At 38.4% G+C, this 15091-nt stretch overlaps 1 protein-coding gene across 1 annotated transcript in view; it reads left to right on the top strand.

The window, feature by feature from the left end:
• dgkb (diacylglycerol kinase, beta) overlaps positions 1–13907 on the top strand; it is a 77543-nt gene extending 63636 nt beyond the window's left edge. Inside the window, exons 22-25 of the mRNA XM_014329174.2 lie at positions 264–459; positions 6761–6881; positions 7098–7158; positions 10832–13907. Of these exons, the coding sequence (XP_014184660.1) occupies positions 264–459; positions 6761–6881; positions 7098–7158; positions 10832–10939 (486 nt within the window). The 3' untranslated portion in view covers positions 10940–13907. The remainder of the gene's footprint in view (positions 1–263; positions 460–6760; positions 6882–7097; positions 7159–10831) is intronic.
• Positions 13908–15091: the final 1184 nt, after the last annotated feature.

Raw genomic sequence — 15091 nt, 5'->3', positions numbered from 1 at the left:
ATGACCTCCCTGTGCTTACTAATATTTTTAAGAGCCGTGTCACGTTATGGCACAACAGCAGCATTGACACTCTGGGGTGAGAACTGGTTAAGAATCAAAGGTTCGTCTTACTTAGACAAAGCAATATATTCTGGTTTAGACATTGGGGAAAAACACTGTTTAGGGTTCATCATCTTATAGATTATTTCAGTATCAAACTGTAGTACAAAGCTTGTGATGAAACGGATTGTATCTGTCCTTCTCTTTCTGTGTTCTTTTAAAAGTGCGATGGTGTTACTCTGGACCTTAGCAGTATTTCCTTGGAAGGCATTGCCATTCTCAACATTCCCAGCATGCACGGTGGCTCCAACCTTTGGGGTGAGAGCAAGAAGAGGAGGGGCTACCGCAAGGGAGGAAAGAAGGGTCAAGACAAAAGGACACCTGTGCTCGACCCCAAAGAACTCATGTTTGCGGTTCAAGGTAGCTCTGACACCCGAATTTTACAGTTGTTTACATAAATGCTGAAGTCAGTGTGGTTAGAAAGCTTAATTACATTACAAATCTAAACTCACAGAGAAAATGTGTTATTGCTAAATAAAATGCTTCAATAACCTGTGTTATACTTGGCTATGTGGCTACAAAGCCACATTTAGCAACATAGCTTGAAGGAGCATGTTGTAGCCTATTGATTTTTTGGTAAGTGGCCACTTTGGTGTAGTATATATTCAGGCTCTACAGTTCAGGCTCTAGCTGCTGGGCTGGGGTCTGCATACACTCAGCTTTAGCATCACTCTGGGGGTTTTCATAATCTTTGTGTTAGCATGTTTTCTGTGCACATGCTTCCAGAGTGCCAACGTAGTGTTAACAGAATAATGTGGCTGTGTCTGTCTGTGAAGCATTTCGTATTTGCATTCGTCCTTTCATTCAGTCAAAATAAAAGTAAGGTTCATATCCCTATTCCTCAAAGCTGTAGACCACTCCAGCATTTTCCTCCTCCTGCACACAAACTTAAATCAGATGACAGTTTTGGAGGGTTTTTGTTGTCAACCTTGTGTCCAGATATATGAAGAAGATGTATGAAGTAACACGAGTAACAAAATAACTGACTGAAAAATGTAATGTGATTACTATAACACACTATTTGGGAGCGGTTACGCCCACTATTTTTTCAATAGCTGAACATTTCTGGCTAAATCTGTCGGCATGTTGTAACATAATTGGTGAGTCATCAACAGCAGTCAAACCTCTGCATGCTACATACCATGGTTGGTTTGCTCTGTTAAACAATAATAGTGCAAGTTAAACAGCTTTGACAGTGTAGGAGGTTCTTCTCCCTGAAGCCCACATCAGACACTAACAGTCTGTGTCCTTGCTCCTATCAGACAGATCAAAGACTAAACTTTGGGCCAAACTTTTCCTGAGCACATTAATATTTCACTGATGACAAGGTGAATCACAGCCAGCAGGTTTTGTTTGCAAAGAAGAGGTACAATCATGTCACAGTTTGGAACTGTCACTTGTGTATTAATGGTCTGTGTGGGCACCAGTGGACAGGCTCTGTTAATAGGAGCTGACTGAGTGGGGTGTTGGGCATACCCCTGAATCCATTTACGTCAAAAGGAAGCCCATCAATGGGAATATATGAATGAACGAAACACAATGAGTCAGCTGCTCTGTGGAAACTGGTGAAATTGTGTGAGCCACTTTAGGGAGTTAATAGCAAAGGGTAGAAAATATCTAGAAAGCAGAATGTTCTAGTACTGCAGTGAAAAATTACAGACAATATAATCTTTCTTTCAAAATACATAGTAAGAACTAATATATATATATATATATATATATATATATATATTACCTATTGCTTGTGTTGTGTGGTCAGTGTGTGTGTGTGTGTGTGTGTGTTTGTGTGTGTGTGTGTGTGTGTGGCTTAATATATCATCACTGCACAAGTGTTTTCAGTTTTTGTAGTCCTGTTGAAAGGGAATACAATTTAGTTTTACTTTTTGTTAAGCTTTCATATCAATATGCCCCAATTTTATCCATGTTTACAACATAGCTTGAATGACAGCTAATCTGTTCTTTATTGAAATAATTTTATTACTAATCATTGCTGTTGAGTCTTTCTAAATTCTTTTGTAGACTCACAGCCGTGAATTCTGGATTTACTTGGCTTTTGTATTTTATTTCTATCATGTCTAACTGTGCCTGTTCAGGTGATGCACAGTATGTTTTTTAGGTTTCCTGCTGAGATGGTGTGTTTGTACCTGGGGATGAAGTGGATGTTACAATCAGTGTCTGGCTTTGAGACATGACGAGCCAGCAAAGATCTCCAGACATGGCTGCCAGTGATCCCTTATGAGACTTCACTGGCCATAGCACAATTTCTGGAAAATAAAAAGCCCTCTGTGAAGCACACTATGGAGCATTCATTCTTTTTAGTTGTGATTCAATTTTCTGTTTCCTTTGGTGCTGTTTTGCCTTTAAAGATGGTTAAAGGTGGCACATTTTAAATTGGACTCTTTTTCACAGTCACAGCATTTATTGTGCAAAATGAATCTGTTTTATGTTGTTTAAAAAACTGAGAAAACAAGTGAGAGACAGTGAGGAAGTAGACAAGGAAACACAACTCAGTCCTACAATAAATAACCCATAAAAAAGTCATTCTCCAGTACATTAACATCACCTTTTTGATGCTTCGAGCTGAGCATTTCCGTCAGTAGGCTTGCCCTGTAACATACTCTGCTGTGTCATCTTGGATATCAAACATGACCATCATTTAGAAAAGAAATGCAGTGTTGTATTTAATAAGACTTCTAATTTGCAACCAGGACCATAAAATTATCAAGGACATGTTCACCGATGGCAGTTTTCTCACTGACTTCCATACAACCAGACTTCTTTTTTTGGACGACCCCCTGCTGACAGTTAGAAAAATCGAGGTTTAAGGATTTCAGTAGACTTCAGGTTCAACCAATGCAAAATCATAATAAAAAGGAACCATGTGGCACATGTGCACTGTCAGGGACACATTTGATCAATGCAAAGCCCAGCTTTGCTATGATGAACACTCCATTTATCCCTGAAAAAAAATCAATCACTTCTGTGTTTGTATTTTTAAAAAAAAATAGAGGCCACAGTCTAAACCTGGAAAGGCACTTAGTGTGAGTGGGGAGTATTTCCCTTTGTTTATGTGTGTCCATACCCATTTGAGCCTGTGTATTGATGCGGGTGGGTGTGTTTGTGTTGTCCACCTGTACTGTATATCTTAGAATAGATGCCCTTGTGGAAGGTGCCCTCAAGGTGAGCAGCCAAACTTGTTAGATCAAGAGAACAGCGTATTTAGAGGTAAACACACAGGAGTGCATTAGCCCAGAGGGGCAGAGGGTGACGCACAGGACTGTTGGCAGAGATCATTTTTTGTCAAGTTGTATGTGTAGTTGCATCTGTGTGTGGATGGGTGGGCTGGTGGGTGGCTAGGGGATGAAAAAAAAAAACCCTGACCTTTCGGGAGCTGTTAAATCGTCCCGCTGGTGACGCCAGGAGACAAGCCCCTCAGGTGGAAGGGAATGGCTGCAGAGTGAATTATTTAGAATAGGGGCTTCATGTGTGGGTGGAGGGGTTGATGCTTGGGACTGATCCCCCGTGACAAGCCCCATGAAGCTTTCATTGGAGGATCGGCCTCCACATGCCCTCCCTCCTTGTTCCGCCATTCCTCTTTAGTTTTACTTTCAGCAGATCGGCTGCTGGTCCTGCTCTGCTCCGTCACTGTCTGTCTTTTATTCCTCTGCTCTCACCCTGTCGCTCCACATGTGTCAGTGCAGCCACTGGCCTGGACAGGTAGTTGTGTGACAGTGACAAGGACGTTGTTTCTAATCTCTCTCTCTGATGGGAAGATGTGGCTAAGATTAAAGTCGCAGTGTGCTGCTTTTTCATGTCCCATACGGACACTGGTTCATATCATTGTTTCATTCACTATCACTTGTAGTGTTTATCAATTTGAAATCCTGATTTCTTGACCTACGTAAGGGACATTGATTCGAGATTAGATAAATAAGATGATTTGGTTTATATTTGGCCATAGACTGCTTATCATGACTTTTTATAAATTGGCCTTTCTAATCGGTTAGGTGATTCAGTTTTTCTCCCAGTTTATCTCTGAGAACATGTTGGTTTTTTACTATATTTAGGCGAGTGTGCTTTGTATTGTAGATCCAGGTGAATCATTTGAACTTCCCGTAAATGGAATAATTGATGGTGATTCAAGAAAAGAAAAATGGAAATTCACAAAAAAAACCCACTCGAGATAAAATATGATTTCAGTCCATTAAGACCCTTATTGAAGTCGTGTGTCCTCATTTCTTAGAAAGAGATGAAAATATGTCTAATTTTAAGTTTTGCCTGAAGGCCATTTCTCCTCCAAGACTAGTGCTTTTGTACTATTTTGCCATATTTCATGACATTTCATGGAGAGGTGGAACATGGACAGATTAGAAAAGATTCTGATCAGAATCAATTTCCTTACAATTCTGAGACAGAGGATAGCTTCTGTAATTTTTTTATCATTTTGAAAACTATTTTTTTCAACTCTTAATTTGAAAGAACAATTTTTACCTGAAGGTTCATTTCAGGCTTTTGTAAAAATGAGACCGAATGCTCCTATCAGGAAATACAATACAATTTAATTTGTAAGGGTAAGTTTGTTGAGTTTTAAACAGTTTCATTATTCTGTTTAGTTGTGCCAATGGACATATTTTAATTTCTTTGGACTGTAGATCCAGGCAAGGTATCAGCATCAATGCAAATAAGTGTACACTGCAAGGCACTGGAGTGTAAGAAAGTCGGTAAACTCATTTTCAGAAAAGAAAAGAAACTTAAGTTACAGTATGTCAAGTTGTATATTGCGGGTGAACAATATACAACTTGATACATAACTAACATTAATGATTTGTCACAACCTTAATATACTGCATCAGCATCTTTACTTTTAAATTAAATATACTTGATATACTCTGGTGTAGCTGACTTTAGAGTAAATAAACTTAGAAAATGTAATTTTGGAAACTTATTTGGACCTTTAAATAAAAGTACTTATATGGGAGACAGATGTTGTACAACATCAGAAATGTAGCTCAGCTCTAACCACACTACTCTTCTAGAGTACCGTGCAAAAGATTTGAGCCACATCACATTTCTTTACATTTTACTAGGACACGCCCTCGGCTGTGTTTTACAGATGGCTGTAGACATTCACTATTGTACCTCTCATCTTACCTCCTCCATACATTTGGATTCATCTCATTTCTAATGGGGAGTCAGTGAAGAGCAGATAGATTAACTGAAGGCCTATATCAGGTCTTTATTGGCTTTCAGATGCTGTTCACCTGTAGATAGTTGGAGTGCTACTTCTCCTTTTGTCCTCTATTTTACACACAAGAAGGCCTGAAAGCTCTAAAAACAAAACAAATTATAAAGAAATGAGTGATATACAGGACTGTATGTCACTGCAGCAACACGATTTACAACAAGAATTCACAAAATAATAGGCTCGTTTTTTTCATCAGGGTTGGTCTTTAATTCTTTGAGACATCGTAAAAGTTGTAACTAAAAGCAAATTAGTGTGTGTGTGTGTGTGTGTGTGTGTGTGTGTGTGTGTGTGTGTGTGTGTGTGTGTGTGTGTGTGTGTTGGCTGCACAGGGTCCTCCTGCCCTTCTTAAACCAGCACAGCTACAGCCTTTGCATTCTTTCCCAAGCTAAGAGCTCTAGAGTATAATAGATCTTTGTAGCTCAGGGCAAACAGGAATCCCTATCGCTTTGGTGATGCTGTCCATCATATATGTCACCATGGGCCTGCATGAGCCGTTCACATCAACGTGAGAAGTCACGTGACGGGGGGAGCAACTTTAAAGCTCAGTGTCAGGGAGGTCAACCTGCTCTGGATTGTATGTGTACACACTCTTCCACTCCGACCCTGGAAAGTGCTGCACTCAAAGTCCAGCGTTGAGATAGGGGCAGACGCATGTCCATCACCATGGTGACAGCTGGACACCACAGCTCGGCGGCGGCAACAACATCTCACCGCAACAGCAACATTGCCCACGACACTCCTTCAGGAAACCAACACGACTCACGTACACACGGCATTGCGGGGCTAACACGCTCACACACATCGAGTGCCTAAAAATGGGTCTTAGTTTCAATTAGTGTCTGTATACTACCAACAGCGAGGCAGCAGCTTCTTAATTTGTGGAGGGATGAGTTGATGGAGAGTCGGAGGCAGAGCGGGCCTCCGAAACAGATGGGCCCTGCGTGACACTGGGCTTCCAGCAGGGGCAAAATCAATGCTCATAACTGAAAAACAGAAGAGAAATTAATAATTATATTATCACAAGATTGCTTTGCATTGCCGGTGCAATCTAATTAATAGCTGTTTTGTTTGTAGCTTGTTGCCTTTTTTCTATCTTTTTTTTTAAACAGTGAATATTAAATATTTCAGCAACAGAAGGCAAACTCTGAAGTGAGGAACATCACATGTCATGTTCTTTTATTCTTCCTCACCTCCTTCTCACTTTCCTCTTCCCCTCCTCGCTTTTGTACTTTGTTTCATGTGTCTTCTCACTCCTAGTACGAGTTTTTTGCATTGTTTACCTCTCATGTGAATGGTAGCTACATTCAAAAGCAGCAGTGATACTATAACATAATGAGGACAAAACTTGGCTGGACTTTGCATGGTTAAAAAAGTGTTTTTTCTTTGCTTTGTTGCTTTTGTTTGCTTTTGTCTCAGACCTGTCTGACCAGCTCTTGGAGGTTGTGGGACTCGAAGGAGCCATGGAGATGGGTCAGATCTACACTGGCCTGAAGAGCGCTGGACGCCGCTTGGCACAGTGCTCCTCTGTGACTATCAGGTCAGTCTTTAACAATGTTTTGTGCCTGTTTCTTCCAATTATTATATTGTTTTTAGTTTATTATGGTAGCAAATGCTATGGCATATAAGAAAAAGCATAAAAATGCTACGAGTATAAATTAAGGTGATGATTTTTAAGCATCCTGGTGCAGAATGCTTTTATTTGGTTTTATTGTGAAGATTTGTTACAGCATGTTTTCTCGTTCTTCACTTACAGAACCAGTAAATCCCTTCCAATGCAGATTGATGGTGAACCTTGGATGCAGACTCCATGCACTGTAAGTTGAACTGCATTTCCACAAATGGTTCATCCAAACTAAAGACAGTTATATGCCAATATAAAGTAAATTGTAAGGGCAGTGAAAGAAGAAACGAGCAAAGTATTTTGTAATCTCCATTTACAAAAAAAAGATTTGCAAATGAAAAAATATTAATACGTTTTACATATGGAATCTGCAGTCTGACAGTCATATTGATGCTTGAGAATTTTTCCAACATGTGGCAATGAGCATCCATGACTCATTCTGTAAATTCAAGTTTTCAAAAAGTTCTTTGTTTGTTTTTTATTCTGAGCTTAAAGAGTAACATCAGACTGTTTGAGGAACCTCTGAGGAAACACATAGTTACTGTTGTGTGGGAGATCTTGAGTTCTACTATGAAAATGCCCCACACGAGCATCATGAAGATAAAAAACAAAAGTGAAAAGTTAAATGCTTGTTAGGTGAAAGACAATGGTTTTGAAACCACATCAGCTATTTAACTGTATGCTAACAAAGCCTGCTCTATTGCAACTGCATTATAAAACCAAAACAGAAAACTTATCCCTTGTCTACGCATCTGCATATTCATAAGAAGGTATTGGTTTATAGACATTATGGTCTAAGATGTTAAGATGTCCAGGAGTCATTAATGCGACCCACCTTAGTGACTGATTAAATCTTCTTTCAATGACTTCTCCCATATGGAAAAGAAATAGTAAAAACGTATATGATTTATTCCTGAAAGTGGCCACTTTCTCATTACTTTCATATATTGTTTTAGTAAGTATCCAAAACATACAAGTTTCATTATAGAATTTTTCAAGGGATCTTATATCTGTTTTCACTCTTGTATGCTTTTCATACAAGTTTCACACAAGACAGATACAAACTTTAAAAGATTTATATATATCTTATATATAGCTTTCTGACAAACAGACCAAAAGCTGATACATGTTTAAAAAAATATCAAATATATATGCTTTAATATTAAGATTAATATAACAGTTCAGCTGTTGCTGCTTTATATTCTAGTGCATTAATTTATGATAACAAATTCTTAATGATTCAAGTCTTATTTCTTCTAATTTGCTCATCGTCTAGATCGCAAACGTGTACCTCGATAAGTGTTTTCTCTCTGTCCAAGTTGCTCGTTTTTCAAAAGGAAACTCCTGAGTTTGCGTTGATTACGGTTGTGTTTAGCTTTAATTAGAACACCACTGCAGATGAAGTGCTGCCGAGATTTACATATGGATCGCCCAGCCATGACAAAACAAGTGGCCTGCAAGTGCTCTTGTATCTGCTGGCACAACTACACAGAGCAAAGTTGGGCTCTGACAATACATAATTGTGCTGCAATGATTTCCAAGGAAAGTTTTTCATTCTGTATGTCTGAACTGCATCTGAATCACTTAACGCGTTAAATGCCTACAAAAACATCACACTTCAAATTGGATGTTGTTCCACTAATTATTAACAACAGCAGCTATGCAAATGCATATCAGTCTCTGCATGCATACCATGTTTAACACCATAACCATTTAAGATTTTAAGCTAAATGCAGCATGTGTCACTCTGATGAGTAGATCTAAAATAACTGGCACCATATTTCCAAATTTGATTCTGGTACAATGCACCTTCATTAGGGTCTAAGTAAAATCCCCCCTCGGTTTTCTTAATTTGGATGATTAATTGTGACCTGATAGCTCATTACATCCATGCTTTATTTGAGCAAATTATTTTATTTTCTGTCTAAAAGCCATATTGTTCCATGGGCCCTTGAACCACATAAATACTTAATGCTGCATTTTAAAGAAACAGAGCTTGATTACCATCCAAATTTATTTCAGGTATCACTTTAGATCTTTTTTTCTTTTTTGGCCACTGTCTTGTCTGTAAAGACTATCATGTTTATGGCAAAGTACTTGATAAACATTAACTTCAATCATGTTTAATGATGGCAGAAAGCCCACAAAAGCTAAGTAATTGCTCCAGAGTCAGAGTGCAAGCACAATAAATGGCAGCTTTCCTTTGAAGTGAATGTGGTCCTTTGAATGCAGATGGTAGCATTTCCCCTCCCCATTACTGCGTTTAGACTCTTAGTGCAACTCTATAATGATGTGCTTAATATGACAACCCTTGATGGTTGATATTTGGGGTTCCATCGATCTACAGTTGCAACTCATAAAAGAAATTGCATCATTGCAGGCAAACAGGATATTGTCAGATAATATAAAATTCAGTCTTTACAGTAATCCACAATAATATGTTATCGGAGTCACTAACCCCAGGGATTCTCAAAGTTTGTTGTAGTCAGGACGTTCAAATATGCATTCATAAGCCACTTGACAAGAACCCATTTGGATGCAACATCCATATGGAGGATTTTTTTTTTTTAATTGTTAATGCATTGCTGAATTTGCTTCTGTGGGGATAAAGTGCTGGGTATAATGAACAGTGGATAGAGACCTTATTATTTCATGGGGATAACCTTCTGAGATTTAAAAGAAAGGTAAACATAATTCAAAAAAGTCATTTGTTGATTATGGAGGCACTTTCATTTTATGGGTAAAAGTCTTCTGTAAATGAGCTGTGAAAACTAAATAATAGTTTAAATACCATTGTTTTTGTTGTGTTTGTGTTTATTGTTGTTGTTAATTGTGGCATCACATCAATACATATATGAAGTATATGTGCTGTAAAATTATCGCATTATGTTTATCTGAAAACAAGAAATGTCGTACAAAAAACCCCCCAAAAAACAGACCAAACAAAAAAAACATAGTTTCACAGTATCAGGAGCTGTTTCAAAAACATGGATTGTGCACTAAAACAAATAAAATAATTAATACAGAAAGAAAATGTGCTTGAATCAAAAGATAAGTAGACTATATTATGTGTTAAGTGTTATGTGTTAGTATCTTAGCTTACAGTCACGTCTGCCATACATATTTCAGTGGTTTGAGTCTAAATCAGGGGTGTCAAACATGAGGCCCGTCGGCCCATCAAAGACTTCAGTCTGGTCCGCTGGATGACTTTGGAAAAAGTCAAGGAGAACAGAAATTTTGCACTTTAATTGTTTTTTATTAGGTTTACAAAGGAGTCTAAACCTTTTCAGACTGACTGATCCTGAAGAGTTTTGTGTTTTATCTTTAGCCAACTGCACTTATATTATACGCAGGTTCTATTTAAGTCATTTCTTGATTCAGCCTGGGTGTGGTTAGTATTTTTTTGGTTAATAAATGAAGTCATCATTTTACAAACACAGTTTTGTGTTTACTTGGGTTGATTTTGTCAAATGTTAAAATTAGTTTGATAGTGTGAGAGATGCAATTATGACACATATGTAAAAAACTAAGAAATAAGGAAGGGAACAAATACTTTTTCACAGCACTGTACATAGCAGGCGTGCTGGGGTAAACAAATAATAAGAGTGGGTGAATATGGCTTACAACACTTGGCAAAGCAGAAAGACAAATTGACAAGACATCAGTTTTTTTCATCGTGGATTAAAGAGTGAATGCTCCCTATAAGCCAGGCAGCATTGGGAAAACTCCCTTTATAGTCTACTGTATAGTAAGCACTGAGTGATTTCATAATGCTACTGAAAAATGCTATGTGAAGATGTTAACAGACAGCTTAAAACACATTTCCTTTCTGAGCTAAATCTCATCTCTCTCTTTTCTTATACCAGATTGAGATCGTTCACAAGAACCAAGCTCCCATGCTAATGGGACCACCACAAGGTCGAAGCTTCTTCTCTTCACTGATCAGACGAACTCGCACTGAGAGCAAAGACTGAACCTTCAAGACCTCCGAGTGCTCACACACACCTGCAGGGCAGTAGTCACCGGTTGATCTTAGCTGGGCCTGTTTGTAAAGGAGCCCTTTGTCTGATTGATAGCCCAGCATACAGTAGCAAAGTGTAGGATCAGGATGTGTCGCCTGCAGCATGGAGATGTCACTGAGAAGCCCACATTGAATCCAAAGCGAGGCGAGTTTAGGACTGACACTTTCTTCTACAGTCTGTGGTGTAATTTCGCTCCAAAAATATTGAAGCTATTTATGGAAGTTCACTTCTGTTCTTCTATTTTCTAAACTTCTGTTTTTATTTTTGCTGTTGTGCTCTGTGCCATGTGTAACAAGCCCACCGCTGAATGTGTTTTGTGAGATGTATTTATTTATTTATTTATTTATTCATATTTAACTGCTATTGATGTTTTCTAATGTTTTATTTTTGTATTTGCATACCCCTGATGCATGATGGACAGTGAAAGAGGCTGGTGCTGTTGGAGATGACATATCTGGAGTTTGCATCTGATTTTTCCCAAAGTGTTTAGTAAAAAGTGAAGTGTCTCTACCCGACATCTCTTCTACGCTTCAGTCATGAATGGCTTCAAATAGTGCAAAGACAGAGAATCTGCTTTCGTTTCATGTTTCCTGCAAGTCATCCTTGTCATGTTTTGATTGGCTGTTTTGCTTCTCCGTCAGTGGAAAGATTAGGAATGATTATTGATTGCTCATAAAAAATGCATGACACTCTTTGTTTTACGTTGCACGAGAGATTTCCAGACAGTTTTACCAGATCTGTGCACACTTTCTGTTGCATGAGTGACCATGATCTCTTTTGACACTTATGGAAATTGATCATTTTTGAATCTGCATCTACAGCACAGCTCTGTTTCAACCACATCATCATTTATTTGCATTTTTATGGGATCCTGTGCTTTCTTAACAGGTACTCAGGCATATTAGAATGAAAATCTTTGAAAAGCCACAGAAAACAACAATATTTATCTTGTATAGTACAAGCACTTGTATAGTTATGTTCACAAGAAGCAGCTTGGTAACTGACTTTTTTCTGTTGTTTGTTGATGAGGGTTTACGGTCCGCTGCGCAAGTAAGCGTCCATTAAACAGTGAAAGATCTACAAAATTACTATTGACATTCATGTATATACAGTGCTGTGCAAATTCCTCATTTCTTTATATTTTGCTTCTAAGTATCCAGACTGTCTTTAATTTTTATAGTGCTCCTGAGCAACAATTCTACAGGCTTTCAAAGTTTTCCTTTGGATATTGGCTGTTTTTACACTCATTTTCAGTCCGGTCCAATTTTCAGAGGATTTTTTGTTTGTTTGTTTCTTAAGCTACTTAACACTGATTTTTAAATCATTCAGTGTTGTCTACGTAACAGACAAGTTAGCAGAAAGACAGTTTTAATTTTTAACTTTAGCACCTTGTTAATAGCATGATCCCATTTCTTTAGTTGAATATCCCCCCAAAAAAGTTAATGCCAAAGATAACTTAGTTTACTGGCATAAAATTGTGTTTTGGACCAACAAGGGGATTATTAGCCAAAAATCTGGCTTATTTTAGCATGTCGTGCACTATGTCCTTAAAACAGCATATGGAAGTCGTGTCCTTCAGAAACAGCAAAAACACCTGAGTCAGGTCTCTTTGTCAATACAGACTTGACCCAGAGACCGGAAAGATGCATCTGGCCTTTCAATTGATCCATCTCCTTTCGGCAAAGCCCCATCATAAATGTTCTCAGTATGAAGGTGGCTATGAAGAAGCCATTCTTAAAGAAGGGAAACAGGGAAAGAAATCACAAAAAAAGACTATAAATCAGAGGTAACAGGTCTTGTGGAGTTGATCCAAATGTTAAATTTTGAGTTAAAATATGTTTGGAGCAGGTCAGGAGAGAGCAACCACAGTGAGTGTCTACAGGCATCTGTAATACACAGTGGAGGCTCTGTCATGGTTCTGGGCTGCATTTCAACCAGTGGTGTTGGGGATTTTGCCAAAATTGGAATTATGACCGTGCAAAACTACCAGCTGATTTTAATCCACCATGATGTACCATCTGGAAAGCATTGGATTGGCAAAAGCTTAATTCTTCAGCGTGACAATGATCCCAAACTCACTGCCAATGCAGTAAAAGTATACGTGGATAGAAAAGCACAAAACAAGACACTAAGTAATGGCTTGGCCTCCATAGAGCTCGAACCTTAAGATAATTGCAGCGCTGGGGGATCATCTCCACAGAGAAGAGACCAAAAGGAAGCCAACGTCCAAAGTAGAGCTTTGAATGTCATTCAAGGAGCCTGGAGAACTATTCCTAAAGAAATATCTAGAAGGCTGCCCAAGAGAGTTCAGAAATTCAACATGTTGGTAACAAACTTTTAAAGAATCAATACTGAAAATCAGTCACATTTTATAACAGTCACTAACATATGCACAGTTGCCATTTATAGATAGTAATTTCCTATGAGTATCCTCCTTAATACAGAGCATTAAGTGGCTGGATGGTATTGGTCTTATTCAGTGCTTTTCTGCACTAATTTCATTCAGGCTGACCAAAGACTAAAAGTACTCACTTATTCATATTCTGAGGACATTATGTTACAGACCTACCAGCGAGACACACTTGATAAATGCATTTGTTTTTATAGAACTTCACATTTGCATGTTTTGGGAAGAATTTTAGGCTTGACTGTTTCGGTCTTTATAAGTGCCATATGCCGGCGGAGACGATAGCCAAGGAGTCTCCCATGTCTTTTTGCTTTGTATTGTGTAGCGTTTATACAGTGAGGTTGTATTTTTGTACACAGTATTATTTATTTTTCTGCTTTTTGCTTCACTCTAGAACTCACACCATTTTGTTGTTGTCTAAAAAGAAATTATGCCTGCCAGTGTTGACTGAGAAAAGTGATGGAAACAATAAAAAAGCTTGTTGTTTGGCATTGTGTTCGGGAATTTTTTTTAACCTTTTACTCCTTAATGATGCATAGTAGTCACATATTAGTCAAAAGATTGTTGGTATAACAGATTCAAATTCTATGGGCGTCACAGTTAGCACTGTTGCCTCAAAGAAAGAAGCTTTGAGGCAACAGCACGATTTGAATCAGTGCAGTCTTTATGTCTTCTCTGGTCCTGTGTTTCCTCAGGTGCTCCATCCTCCTCCAGAGACATGCATGCTAGATTAATTGATAATTATATGTATGACACAAATATGAGGTAGGCGCTTTAATTGCAATTATAATATTGTGTTTTCTGTATGAACAAAATTGACAAAAGGGCGACATAAATGCAAGGCTGTTATCGGTCAGGATATTGTCTCCATTGCTGTTTATCAAATTTAGCATAGCAGTGTATCAGCAACGGTCTACTGCTTGCTTTCACACTACTAGAAATGTTTAAGTAGAAGTTAATGATTAGAGTAGAATTAGCTAAATTACCAGCTCTGTTTCCACAGAGGCACAATGGGACATCATGCAGTCTTTGTACTAGAAAAGTAGCACTTTATAGAACACTGATGACCAGTGTGACTAAGTTGGGTAATTTCTTTGTCACATGCAGTCCAACTCTGGGCAATACAGTTAGGTCTATAACTTTTGGGGCAGTTACACCACTTTTTGCAATGTGCCTCTGTACACCACCACAAAGTTTGTGGCCCTCTCTCCATTCAGTTTTGTATTTAATAATTAAAAAGCATGTTCTACTGGGTTGAAATGAGGTAACTGCCTTGGCCATCGAAGAATAGGGTTAGGATCCCATCTCTTTGTCTTGAGAAACTCTTTTGCAACATGCTTTGGTTCATTATCCACTACACAATATAATAACACTGCCAACACTAATAGCCCAGTTCCACTGGCAGCTATACATGCCCAATGCCATAACATTGTCTCCACCATGTTTGACAGATGATGTCGTATTAATTGAGTCATGAGCTGCCTCTTTCCTTCTAGATGCCTTTTTCCTTCCCATTATTTCAGTACCAGCTAATCTTGGTCATCATCTGTCCAAAGTCTAATCTTTCCTTCCTGTTCTTCGGTGTAAGTTGTGGTTTTGACCTTGTTGCATTTTTAACATTCATGAAGGGATTTCATGATTGCAAACCTTGACAATGATACTCCCCCCTCATTGAGTGTTCTTGACTGGGCTTTCTC

This window comes from Haplochromis burtoni, unplaced genomic scaffold, assembly GCF_018398535.1.
Source record: "Haplochromis burtoni strain Fernald_Lab_line unplaced genomic scaffold, NCSU_Asbu1 Contig_516, whole genome shotgun sequence".
Classification (NCBI taxonomy): Eukaryota; Metazoa; Chordata; class Actinopteri; order Cichliformes; family Cichlidae; genus Haplochromis; species Haplochromis burtoni.
This window is presented reverse-complemented; position numbering and strand designations above follow the sequence as displayed.